This window comes from Leucoraja erinacea, chromosome 15 (assembly GCF_028641065.1).
Source record: "Leucoraja erinacea ecotype New England chromosome 15, Leri_hhj_1, whole genome shotgun sequence".
Classification (NCBI taxonomy): domain Eukaryota; kingdom Metazoa; phylum Chordata; class Chondrichthyes; order Rajiformes; family Rajidae; genus Leucoraja; species Leucoraja erinaceus.
This window is the reverse complement of record NC_073391.1, coordinates 25,617,993-25,631,357: the sequence shown is the minus strand read 5'-3', so window position 1 is coordinate 25,631,357 and position 13,365 is coordinate 25,617,993. Positions and strand designations below refer to the sequence as shown.

At 42.4% G+C, this 13,365-nt stretch overlaps 1 protein-coding gene across 1 annotated transcript in view; it reads left to right on the top strand.

Annotated features, from left to right (window-relative positions):
• The first annotated feature begins 7,151 nt into the window (after positions 1 to 7,151).
• LOC129704063 (rab11 family-interacting protein 2) overlaps positions 7,152 to 13,365 on the top strand; it is a 75,224-nt gene continuing 69,010 nt past the window's right edge. The window contains exon 1 of the mRNA XM_055646933.1: positions 7,152 to 7,704. Within this exon, the coding sequence (XP_055502908.1) occupies positions 7,352 to 7,704 (353 nt within the window). The 5' untranslated portion in view covers positions 7,152 to 7,351. The remainder of the gene's footprint in view (positions 7,705 to 13,365) is intronic.

Here is a 13,365-nt window from a genome sequence, read left to right as displayed (position 1 = left end):
TCCCTGACAACATTCTGCCAGTACTTGACTGCAATATCCTGAAGGGTCTCTAAGATCCCACATTATGCCTTCTGTAGAAGCTGATCCTCAATGGCAAGGTCTCTCTGAGCTTGCAGGAGTCCCCTCCCATCACTACAGCAACCACTCATTCAGCAACAACATTCTGGATGGGGCAGAAGTCAGCTGCTTTTCCACCATTCTGACCCAACATAAACCGCAATTCTTCTTCCCCCAAGTTTCTTGTGACATAGGAAGAAACCGTTCGACCCATCAAGTGCTGGACAGAATAATCCAATCAATCCCATTCTCCAACTTATTTCCCTGTAACTTTTAGGGGGGGGGGGGCAAAGCCTGGCAGGTGATACAGAGGGGGGGGGTTGTGTGAGAAGGAACTACAGACCTCTCCCTGGACAAGTCCGTGGTCCCTGCCTGCTTCAAAAAATCCATCATTGTACCGGTACCAAAAAATGCCTCCCCAGCCTGCCTGAATGACTACCGTCCAGTGGCCCTTACCTCGGTAGTCATGAAATGCTTTGAGAGGCTGGTGAAGAATCACATCTGCGCCTTCCTCCCTCGGAACATGGACCCGTTGCAGTTCGCATACCGTCCGAACAGGTCCACGGACGATGCGGTCTCCCAGGTCTTGCACACCGCTCTCTCCCATCTGGACAGCCAGAAGGGGGGCTACGTGAGGATGCTGTTCATAGACTACAGTTCAGCCTTCAACACGATAGTCCCCACCAGACTGGCCGGGAAGCTACTGAAATTGGGGCTCAACACCTCCCTGTGTGCCTGGGTCCTGGACTTTCTCACCGCCAGGCCCCAGGTAGTCAAGATGGGAGGGCATACATCGAAGTCCCTCACCCTGAGCACAGGGTTGCGTCCTCAGCCCCCTATTGTACTCCCTGTACACACATGACTGTGTGGCTAGGTTCAGCTCCAATTCAATAATTAAGTTTGCTGATGACACTGTGGTGGTGGGCCTGATCTCAGACAATGATGAGAAGGCCTACCGGGAGGAGGTGGCTGATCTAGCACTCTGGTGCCAGGAGAACAGCCTCCTCTTGAACATCAAAAAAACGAAGGAGCTGATCATGGACTTTAGGAGGGCACATCATCCGAGGACGTACACTCCATTGAGTATAAATGGGGATCCTGTGGATAGGGTGAACAGTTTTAAATATCTGGGAGTCCACATCTCTGAGGATATGACATGGTCATCACACGCCTCAGCACTGGTGAGTAAGGCAAGGCAGCGCCTTTACCACCTCAGGCAATTGAGGAAATTCAGAGTGTCTCCGAGGATCCTACAGTGCTTCTACGCAGCGGCGGTGGAAAGCATCTTGTCCGGGAACATTACCATCTGGTTTGGGAATTGCTCTGCCAAGGACAAGAAGGCTCTGCAGAGAGTAGTGCGTTCGGCCGAACGCACTATGGGAACTTCACTCACCCCCCTGCAGGAACTATACAACAGGAGGTGCAACTCCAGAGCAAACAAAATCATGAGAGACCTCTTCCACCCCTGCAACGGACTGTTCCAGCCGCTACGGTCAGGCAAACGTCTCCGTTGCCATGCAGTGAGAACGGAGAGGTTGAGAAGGAGTTTCTTCCCAGAGGCAATTCGGACTGTAAACGCCTATCTCACCAGGGACTAACTCTACAGAACGTTTTTCCTTCTATTATTTATTATGTAAAAGAATATGTGTGTTATGATTGTGTTTATAATTTGTTTGGTTGTTTTGTTGTCTTTTGCACAAAAGTCCGCGAGCATTGCCACTTTCATTTCACTGCACATCTCGTATGTGTATGTGACAAATAAACTTGACTTGACTTGACTTGACTTGAGATGCTGGTTTAAACCAAAGATGTACACAAAAAGCTGGAGTAACTCAGCCGGACAGGCAGCATCTCTGGAGAGAAGGAATGGGTGACATTTCAGGTCGAGACTTTTCAGTCTGAAGAAGGGTCTCGACCCGCTGAGTTACTCCAGCTTTTTGTGTCTATCTTCAGGTGAGGAGGTTAATTGCCACATGGGTGTAGAAGAGTCTTGACCCAAAATGTTGCCTGTCCATCTCCTCTATAGATGCTGCCTGACCCATTGAGTTCACCTCAGCACACTTTTATTCATGAAAATTAACAAAGGTGGTTAGCAGTGAGAGGCCCACATGCCACATGGTTGTTAGTTAAATGCGCCCCAGGGTGCACCAGGGTTCTAAGCATCATCTAAAGTAACGTCAGGTTAAAAACATCGAGGTGCACATTTTTTGCGGCACTAGCTTGCCAAAGGTTTATGTTTGCCAAAGCAAAATATTGCACTTCAAACTAATGTTTTGCCAATGAGGTTGCTTGGGTCCTTTGGTAAATTTCTAAGAAATGTCATTACGCACTGTGTGAGGCAGATTACATTATCTTCAACGATCATATCATATTGCACATTACACTCCACAAGTTTATGTGAACAAAATAACTCCTTGCTTACTCAATGCACAACGCACAATAACATAATGCAAATGCATCCAAAGTGTTGTGGGGCTGTGGAAGACCCATTAGATCCCCAATTTTAATACAACTGAGAAGGTACCATGTAAGATGAGGTATCTTGAAGGGTTGTGGCAGAGGAGGAGACTGCAACAATAATATAGGAACACAAGGGGGAGGATTTTGAAATCGTGATTTTGCTTAACTGATTGTCAATATGGGCCAGCAAGTACAGTATTGATGGGTGAAAGAATTTAATAAAAGATGCAGATTTTGGTTGACCACATTTGTACTCAAATAATCAAGACTGTAATCAAGATTGAGGCAATTTATCCAAGAATGCTTGGGGGAGGATCAAGACAATCAAGACAAAAAGGAATAAAAATTGTGGTTGATGGTTTCAGCTGTAATTGACTTCAGACAGAGAAGATTACAAGCAGAAGTGGGTGTAGGCGGCCCAAAACTCCATTCTGAGTCACAAATATGTCCCAGAGTTTCCAATGAAATAATGATGTTTAATTTCTGGAGGTTCCATTACGTTCATTTGGCCAGGATACTAGATTCTGCAATCGTGGAATTGCAGGTCTCCATAAACAGCCTCTCCCAGAGGGAGTAATCTTCCTATTGCGCTGGCCTGCACATTCACCCGCGCCTGTGTGGCGATAACTTCAAGGAGCCCAGCGGTGCGCGCAGCACGCACGACCTGAGCAGCAGTTTAAAAACGTTAAGTGACAAATTTAAAGAAGTGAAAGTTAAGAAGCCAAGAAGTACAGAAGACATAACAGTGGTGACGTCACTCGCAGCGCAAGCAGAGGCAGGCAGTCAGATCCATTGTGAAGTAATCAGCGAGACCATCTTGTTTATTTTCTAAGTTATTTGATATTTGTGAACATTTTCATAAGCACCTCGAGAAATAATGTATGAAATTTTCAGATAAGGCGATTTTTGACATCATGCCATAAACATCTGTCGGAATATGTAAAAATTTCACCGTTAGCGCGTCGTGTTTTCAAGGAGATGTGAAACTCATATGAACATCACACAAATAAATACACATCCAAGATCAGAGTTTTATAAGTATAGAGATATTGCGCCACTGCAAAATCTCTTCAAAGTATGCCTACTTTGAAGAAGTTGTCCTCCAGCCCTATCCATGGTCTCCCAAATTGATGCCTGATCTGTTGAGTTACTTCAGCACTATCTTAAAATATGAAAAGTTTACAGTGAAAAGGACATGGGTACTAAAGTGTAAGTCAATGCAGCACCAGAAAAAAATTCAATATTACACTGAAAATAAGTACTAATAGCTTTAACAGTAGTAGTGAAGTTGGAGATGGTATCAAACAGGAAATTAGAAATGCGTGCGACAAAGGCAAAACGGTTATAATGGGTGACTTCAATCTACATATAGATTGGGTGAATCAAATTGGCAGGGGTGCTGAGGAAGAGGATTTCTTGGAATGTATGCGGGATAGTTATCTAAATCAACATGTAGAGGAACCAACGAGAGAGCAGGCTATTTTAGACTGGGTATTGAGTAATGAGGAAGGGTTAGTTAGCAATCTTGTTGCACGTGCCCCCTTGGGCAAGAGTGACCATAATATGGTTGAGTTCTTCATTAGGATGGAGAGTGACATTGTTAATTCAGAAACAATGGTTCTGAACTTAAAGAAAGGTAACTTTGAGGGTATGAGACGTGAATTGGCCAAGATTGACTGGCAATTAATTCTAAAAGGGTTGACGGTGGATATGCAATGGAAGACATTTAAAGACTGCATGGATGAACTACAAAAATTGTTCATCCCAGTTTGGCAAAAGAATAAATCAGGGAAGGTAGTACATCCATGGATAACAAGGGAAAACAGGGATAGTATCAAAGCGAAGGATGATGCGTACAAATTAGCCAGAAAAAGCAGCATACCGGAGGACTGGGAGAAATTCAAAGACCAGCAGAGGAGGACAAAGGGCTTAATTAGGAAAGGAAAAATAGATTATGAAAGAAAACTGGCAGGGAACATAAAAACTGACTGCAAATGTTTTTATAGATATGTGAAAAGAAAGAGATTAGTTAAAACAAATGTAGGTCCCTTGCAGTCAGAAACAGGTGAGTTGATCATGGGGAACAAGGATATGGCGGACCAATTGAATAACTACTTTGGTTCCGTCTTCACTAAGGAAGACATACATAATTTGCCGGAAATAGCAGGGGACCGCGGGTCAAAGGAGTTGGAGGGATTGAGTGAAATCCAGGTTAGCCGGGAAGTGGTGTTGGGTAAACTGAATGGATTAAAGGCCGATAAATCCCCAGGGCCAGATAGGCTGCATCCCAGAGTACTTAAGGAAGTAGCTCCTGAAATAGTGGATGCATTAGTAATAATCTTTCAAAACTCTTTAGATTCTGGAGTAGTTCCTGAAGATTGGCGGGTAGCAAACGTAACCCCGCTTTTTAAGAAGGGAGGGAGAGAGAAAAAATGGGGAATTACAGACCAGTTAGTCTAACATCGGTAGTGGGGAAACTGCTAGAGTCAGTTATTAAAGATGGGATAGCAGCACATTTGGAAAGTGGTGAAATCATTGGACAAAGTCAGCATGGATTTACAAAAGGTAAATCATGTCTGACGAATCTTATAGAATTTTTCGAGGATGTAACTAGTAGCGTTGATAGGGGAGAACCAGTGGATGTGGTGTATCTGGACTTCCAGAAGGCTTTCGACAAGGTCCCACATAAGAGAGTAGTATACAAACTTAAAGCACAAGGCATTGGGGTTTCAGTATTGATGTGGATAGAGAACTGGCTGGCAAACAGGAAGCAAAGAGTAGGAGTAAACGGGTCCTTTTCACAATGGCAGGCAGTGACTAGTGGGGTACCCCAAGGCTCAGTACTGGGACCCCAGCTATTTACAATATATATTAATGATCTGGATGAGGGAATTGAAGGCAATATCTCCAAGTTTGCGGATGACACTAAGCTGGGGGGCAGTGTTAGCTGTGAGGAGGATGCTAGGAGACTGCAGGGTGACTTGGATAGGCTGGGTGAGTGGGCAAATGTTTGGCAGATGCAGTATAATGTGGATAAATGTGAGGTTATCCATTTTGGTGGCAAAAACAGGAAAGCAGACTATTATCTAAATGGTGGCCGATTGGGAAAGGGGGAGATGCAGCGAGACCTGGGTGTCATGGTACACCAGTCCTTGAAGGTAGGCATGCAGGTGCAGCAGGCAGTAAAGAAAGCGAATGGTATGTTAGCTTTCATTGCAAAAGGATTTGAGTATAGGAGCAGAGAGGTTCTACTGCAGTTGTACAGGGTCTTGGTGAGACCACACCTGGAGTATTGCGTACAGTTTTGGTCTCCAAATCTGAGGAAGGACATTATTGCCATAGAGGGAGTGCAGAGATGGTTCACCAGACTGATTCCTGGGATGTCAGGACTGTCTTATGAAGAAAGACTGGATAGACTTGGTTTATACTCTCTAGAATTTAGAAGATTGAGAGGGGATCTTATAGAAACTTACAAAATTCGTAAGGGGTTGGACAGGCTAGATGCAGGAAGATTGTTCCCGATGTTAGGGAAGTCCAGGACAAGGGGTCACAGCTTAAGGATAAGGGGGAAATCCTTTAAAACCGAGATGAGAAGAACTTTTTTCACACAGAGAGTGGTGAATCTCTGGAACTCTCTGCCACAGAGGTAGTAGTTGAGGCCAGTTCATTGGCTATATTTAAGAGGGAGTTAGATGTGGCCTTGTGGCTAAGGGGATCAGGGGGTATGGAGAGAAGGCAGGTACGGGATACTGAGTTGGATGATCAGCCATGATCATATTGAATGGCGGTGCAGGCTCGAAGGGCCGAATGGCCTACTCCTGCACCTAATTTCTATGTTTCTATGTTTCTATGTTAAGCAGGCAGAAAGCAGTACAAATTGAATTAAGAAAATCTGTAAATCTCTTAAGGTCTTTAAGGTAAATCTTCGAAGGAAAGAACAATCAGGAAATTATAGCAACAGGAAACCTGAATGAAATACGGCAATTAAACAAAACATGTAAAGAGGGTAGTTAATGACCGATTTCCATCCGCGGGATCAGAAATTTGTAATAAATAAGAATTGGAAAAGCACGAAGAGAATAACATCATGTTAATTTGGTTTCCCTTATATATGAATACGTTTGACAGGAAAGAGCAGCTGGCCTATCTGATTCAGCTGCGATGCATGAAGAGATTTATTTTCATCTATCTGAGTCTGAAGAAGGGTCTGACTCTGTACCCGAAACGTCACCCATTCCTTCTCTCCAGAGATGCTGCCTGTCCCGCTGAGTTAACTACAGCATTTTGAGTCTATCTTCGGCGTGAACCATCAGCATCTGCAGTTCCTTCCTACCCAAATTTTCTTTTCACCTAAATGATTTTAAAGTAAAACTCTGTGGCAGCCCCGATGTTTTCTGACTACTGAGGTATAAATCTTCCTAACACTCAGTATTTTCTGCACACATTTTCTGCCGATAATCAGTCGGTGGTGGAAGAATATCTTGCTCACCTCCTCGGCGAACGGTGATGGAAACGCGGGCCTTGGACTGAGGCAGCGACACACGGAGCGGGTCCAGCGCGTTGCCAACGCCGAGCGCGTTGCTAAAACCAAGCGCGTTGCCATTGGAAACGGGACGTTTCAACTCTGACCTTTGGCCCTTCCGCCCGGCAGGACGCGGAGAAGATGGGAGATTGGGAAGGGCCCTGGGCTTTCGGCCTGCTGTGTCCGGTAGCAGTCAGAGATTATGATGCCGGTTCAGTCAGGACGTGGTAGAGGCTGAGCATTTGCCCGGCGTATGCATTTTTCTTCCCCCCCCGTAAGAAAAGAGAGGTTGCGTTGAGCGAAGCGAAAGAGATGATGCTGGCGGAGCAGTCGCAGACGTGGTTTCCCACCCACGTCCAAGTTACTGTCCTACAAGCCCGGGATTTGAACTCCAAAGGTAAAAACGGCACCAATGATAGCTTCACTATTATCCAGCTGGGTAAAGAGAAATATTCGACTTCGGTGGCGGAGAAAACCTTGTCCCCGGTATGGAAGGAGGAAGTGTCCTTTGAGTTCCCTGGTCTATTGCTACAAGGAACGCCGGAGAAATACACCCTACACCTGTTTGTCATGCACCGTTCACTGGTCGGGCTGGATAAATTCCTCGGACAAGTGGCCATTTGCCTCAACGAACTTTTTGAAAATAAATCGAGGAGGCAAAAAGAGTAAGTGTTCTTTTTTTTGTATGGGGTATGGTGGCAGGACGCATGTCTTTTGTAAATAGTTATCTATTTAAGACGAACTGTACACCAGCCATAAATTTAAACTAATCAAACGTTATTTACTACCTATACATGGTTTATGGTGTGTATTTTGAATAACGTATATAGTGCATATAATTAAAACATTCCACTCTTAATAAAATATTGGATTAGCTTAATAAGGTGGCAATCTAAAACTTGGATTTCATTTGTCAATTGCTTCACAGTACGTTTTGTAAATTGACTTTTTTGTACAATACAGAAAATATTATAATAAAAGGGCACTGAACATAGATATAGGATGATATCCTGTAGGAAGTAATCGTTTTTTGTCTGCATCACTAGAATATACAAAGTTTCATTGTATTATTTAGGTTAATATCTTTTTATGTTGAACTAATTATGCAAAATGTGAGTATCTTTGACAGTGATAAATGTGACTTTCATGTTATCCCCACTAATTAATTACTTATATTCCATGGTATTTGTGGAAAGATAGTGACTGGTTTGGCCTAAATCAGTTTGACAAGATGTTGGGATGGAAGAAACTGACATACTATTGGGCAGGAATGAAAAGAAAAACAAACTAGTCCTGAAATCACGGTCTGGCACAGCACTCGAGTATTTTATAACATATATAATCGAACAGAGATTCTCATTCCTATTGGACTGAGAATTTGAACGTTTATTTTTCATTGTCGTTTACGAAAAGATGGTAAACGAAGAGTGAATTTAACATTACTTTTATATTGGTGTTGCCTTTGATTCTGAATGAACCAGATAAAAAAATATAATTGGAATAGAATCTGTTTCATTGTCAGCCGAAAAAAGGATGGAACCTAATTCCCACAGTTATGTTCACTTGTCCCACAATTTTTGCTTAAAAACAAAAGCATTCAGATCCCTTCTATGCCATTTCTGAGATTTGAAGCTGAACCTTTCTGAAGTGGTTGTTCCTTACAGAAGTTTCATAAGCCTAAGTCCTATGCTTTAATGATCTGACAAAATTTATCCAAGAATATAAAAGTGATTGTAGTTAGGAAGAAGGCTGATGGACTGGATGAGAATGTTTGAGGGATGGGTAACGGAGATCTGCATGAAAAGGAGCCAACCTATTTTATATCCAATCCCTTGGGATTGTTTCAGCACCATCTTCATTCCATTCCCTCCTCCATCCCATTTTCCTTAGCTCATATATTTTGGGAAACCCTCTCTCCAAATATTAAAAGAATATGGGACACAGTTCAGTGTTGGCTGATCCTAGAGTTTAACAAAATCTCAATAAATTAGTGTCACTACTACTAATAGTAAAAAAACATGTGTTTATATATATAAAGAATATTAACCATAAGTAAAGACTGAGAAATCAGATTAACTGTAAAAAGAATATTTATGAAAATTGCAGGTAGACAAAAATGCTGGAGAAACTCAATGGGTGAGGCAGCATCTATGGAGCAAAGGAAATAGGCAACATTTCGGGTCGAGACCTTTCTTCAGGCTGAAGAAGTTTCGACCCGAAACGTTGCCTATTTCCTTCGCTCCATAGATGCTGCCTCACCCGCTGAGTTTCTCCAGCATTTTTGTCTACCTTTGATTTTCCAGCACCTGCAGTTCCTTCTTAAAAACGTAATGAAAATTGCATGTACTTGTCTGCACAATACGTAATTTTTATCTTTATGGAAAGAAAAAATATTTTCAGTTTGGTTTTACCTACTAGTAATTTCTTCGTTACTTGAATAAAACTGTGATTGCTTGTGATAGAATATCCGAATCTATGAATGCAATGCCGATCATAATTTGTGGGAGGAAACAACTTTAGAAGATATGCATGGCCTTTGTCAAGTTTCACATAATTGAAAAGTCTGAATTAACTTCCATGGAACTACTGCAAAAATGATGCTAAGAGTTTGTAATTATTTTGGTTGGCTGGAGCAGTTTTCTTAAAAAAGCCAGAAAATACTGAAATTACTCAAATCACCCCTTTAGCCACAAGGGCCACATCTAACTCCCTCTTTAAATATGGCCAATGAACTGGCCTCAACTACCTTCTGTGGCAGAGAATTCCACAGATTCACCACTCTCTGTGTAAAAAATGATTTTCTCATCTCGGTCCTAAAAGACTTCCCCCTTATCCTTAAACTGTGACCCCTTGTTCTGGACTTCCCCAACATCGGGAATAATCTTCCTGTATCTAACCTGTCCAACCCCTAAAGAATTTTGTAAGTTTCTATAAGGTCCCCCTCAATCTTCTAAATTCTAGCGAGTACAAGCCGAGTCTATCCAGTCTTTCTTCATATGAAAATCCCGCCATCCCAGGAATCAGTCTGGTGAACCTTCTCTGTCCTCCCTCTATGGCAAGAATGTCTTTCCTCAGATTAGGAGACCAAAACTGTATGCAATACTCCAGGTGTGGTCTCACCAAGACCCTGTACAACTGCAGTAGAACCTCCCTGCTCTTATACTCAAATCCTTTTGCTATGAATGCTAACATACCATTCACTTTCTTCACTGCCTGCTGCACCTGCATGCCTACTTTCAATGACTGGTGTACCATGACGCCCATGTCTCGTTGCATCTCCCTTTTTCCTAATCGGCCACCATTCAGATAATAGTCGACTTTCCTGTTTTTGCCACCAAAGTGGATAACCTCACATTTATCCACATTATATTGCATCTGCCATGCATTTGCCCACTCACCCAACCTATCTAAGTCACCTTGCATCCTCCTCACAGCTAACACTGCCCCCCCAGCTTTGTGTCATCTGCAAACTTGGAGATGTTGCATTCAATTCCCTCATCCAGAGCATTAATATATATTGTAAATAGCTGGGGTCCCAGCACTGAGCCTTGCGGTACCCCACTAGTCACTGCCTGCCATGCGGAAAAGGACCCGTTTACTCCTACTCTTTGCTTCCTGTCTGCCAGCCAGTTCTCTATTCACATCCATACTGAACCCCCAATACCGTGTGCTTTAAGTTTGCATACTAATCTCTTATGTGGGACCTTGTCGAAAGCCTTCTGAAAGTCCAGATATACCACATCCACTGGTTCTCCCTTATCCACTCTACTAGTTACATCCTCGAAAAATTCTATAAAATTTGTCAGACATGATTTACCTTTCATAAATCCATGCTGACTTTTTCCAATGATTTCACCACTTTCCAAATGTGCTGCTATCCCATCTTTAATAACTGACTAGCATTTTTCCCATTGCAAACGAGACAGTTAACATCCCTTTCCATGGCTGCTACATGATCTGCCAAATATTTTCAGCATGTTATTTATACTTGTTTCTTGGCATCTGAATTTACGATTTTCATTTGTTGTAGCTTTTTTTTAAATGGACTTAAATGCGAGAGGGGTAGCATTTATGACTGTTCTCAACATTTTTTTTGTGGAATCATGGCTTGAATACTATCACCAAGGACTCATTTGTGACTTCCTGACATACTCAATGCCCCAACCTATGAATGCAAGCAAACCACATGCCTTCTCTACCACTTCATCTAGATTTGTTGCCACTTTCAGGGAGATATGGATATTGACCCCAAGATCCATTTGTACATCAATGCTGTTAGGGGTCAACCATTAATTGTATATTTTATCATTGGATTTGATTTTCCAACACCTCACTTGCTCGGATTAAACTCCATCTGCCATTTTTCACACAGAGAGTGGTGAATCTCTGGAACTCTCTGCCACAGAGGGTAGTTGAGGCCAGTTCATTGGCTATATCTAAGAGGGAGTTAGATGTGGCCCTTGTGGCTAAGGGGATCAGGGGGTATGGAGAGAAGGCAGGTACGGGATACTGAGTTGGATGATCAGCCATGATCATATTGAATGGCGGTGCAGGCTCAAAGGGCCGAATGGCCTACTCCTGCACCTAATTTCTATGTTTCTATTTCTCTGCCCATTTGTAAATTTTTCCACCACGGTTGTAAATTTGGTCAAAAAGAAAAAGGAAGCACATACAGGTACAAGATTTAAGAGGATGGAGTCGGACAGGGCCAGAGGAATACAAAAAAGGAGGAAAGGACTTAAGCGGGCATTTAGATGGGCCAAAAAGGTTTATAAAATCCCAAATCTTTTTATACCTACATTAAAAAAAAAACAAGAGGATACGAGGGAGAAGGTAGGACCGCTCACGAATAAAGGAGGGAATTGATGCTTGGGGTCTGGGGATGTGGGGGTGAGGTACTAAATGGGTGCTTTACATCTGGTTTCATCAAGAAGGAGGGCAAGGAGAACAGTGAGATCGGGAGTAATGGCGAGTAACCATTATTACTTCTTTATTTAAGAAGGAAGGGAAGACAATCCAGGGAATTATAGGCCGGTAAACCTCATCAGTGTAAGGAAAGTATGGGAGAGAATTCTTTGGTATAGGGTTTACTTCCATTTGGAAGAGAATGAGTAAATTGCACTGACTCAGTATGGTTTTGTACACAACAGGTCATGTCTTACTAACTTGATTATGTTTTTTGAGGAGGTGACGAAGATGATCGATGAGGATAGGATGGTGGACATTGTCTACATGAATTTTAATATGGCATTTGCTCACCCCCCATGTTGAGCTAATCCAGAATATTAAAAAAAACAAAAAACACAGTCCTTGAAATTCATGGTCCAGGATCACCTAAAGTGGAGGAATGTTATTTGGAATGGTATTTCAATATATACAGTCCTTGGCGACACCTGTAGTGGAAAATTACTTCTGCAAACAACTGTTTACATTTGAAACGCCATCTTCATTATTTTGGAAGAGTGCTTCTCCCTGGTTTGCCTCAGGATTAATAAAGCAAAGTAGAAGCAAGCCATTTTGGATCCTATGGGATTGAAAAGGCAGATGGCTGTATAGGAGGTACAGGATTTTTGAGGGAGGGTGAGTGGCAGAAGGCATTTAAAGTTGTAGGAAGGAATGAGACTACAAAAACTTTCAGTAGCGATGAGTGATTTGATGTTCGAGAGGAGTGACTAAGTTATGGGTGACATAGATCATGGTGCAAGGGGAAAATGAGCAACAGGATTTTGAATAGGCTGAAGTTCACAGACCATGGACCAGAGAACATTGGAATGACTGGGTCTGGAGGTGGAGATCACATCTTTGTGCAAGTTCAAATAAAATGCTGAGTTTGAGAACAGTCTTGTTCAATTTTAGACTATATGAAGGGCATTTTATTATTGGCAGGAGCTGAAAATGATCTCTTTAGGTTTCTCAGTGTTTTACTATGGGGAGATTGACGCTCATCCATCACAGGATGTCAAACAAGCAGTCTGTCAGCATTGAACCATTAAGAGAGCTTCTGATCTTTGTGAAAGATTATCAAAAGGCATTGTGACGGTGATGTACACGAAGTAGCTAAGTATGGATATTTGAAGGTTTCAAGATAATATTAAGAGAATCAAAGTGACCATTTTGGTAAAAATATTTTAGCTGTGGACAATTCAATTTGTGCAGTCACATTGGCAGACTAGCAGTGAATTGCTGGAAGAAGATGGTGCTAAACAGAATTATAGTGCCCTCTATAATATTTGGGACAGACCAATCATTCATTTATTTGCCTTTGTACTCCACAATTTGAGATTTGTAATAGAAAAAAATCATATGTGGTTAAAGTGCACATTGTC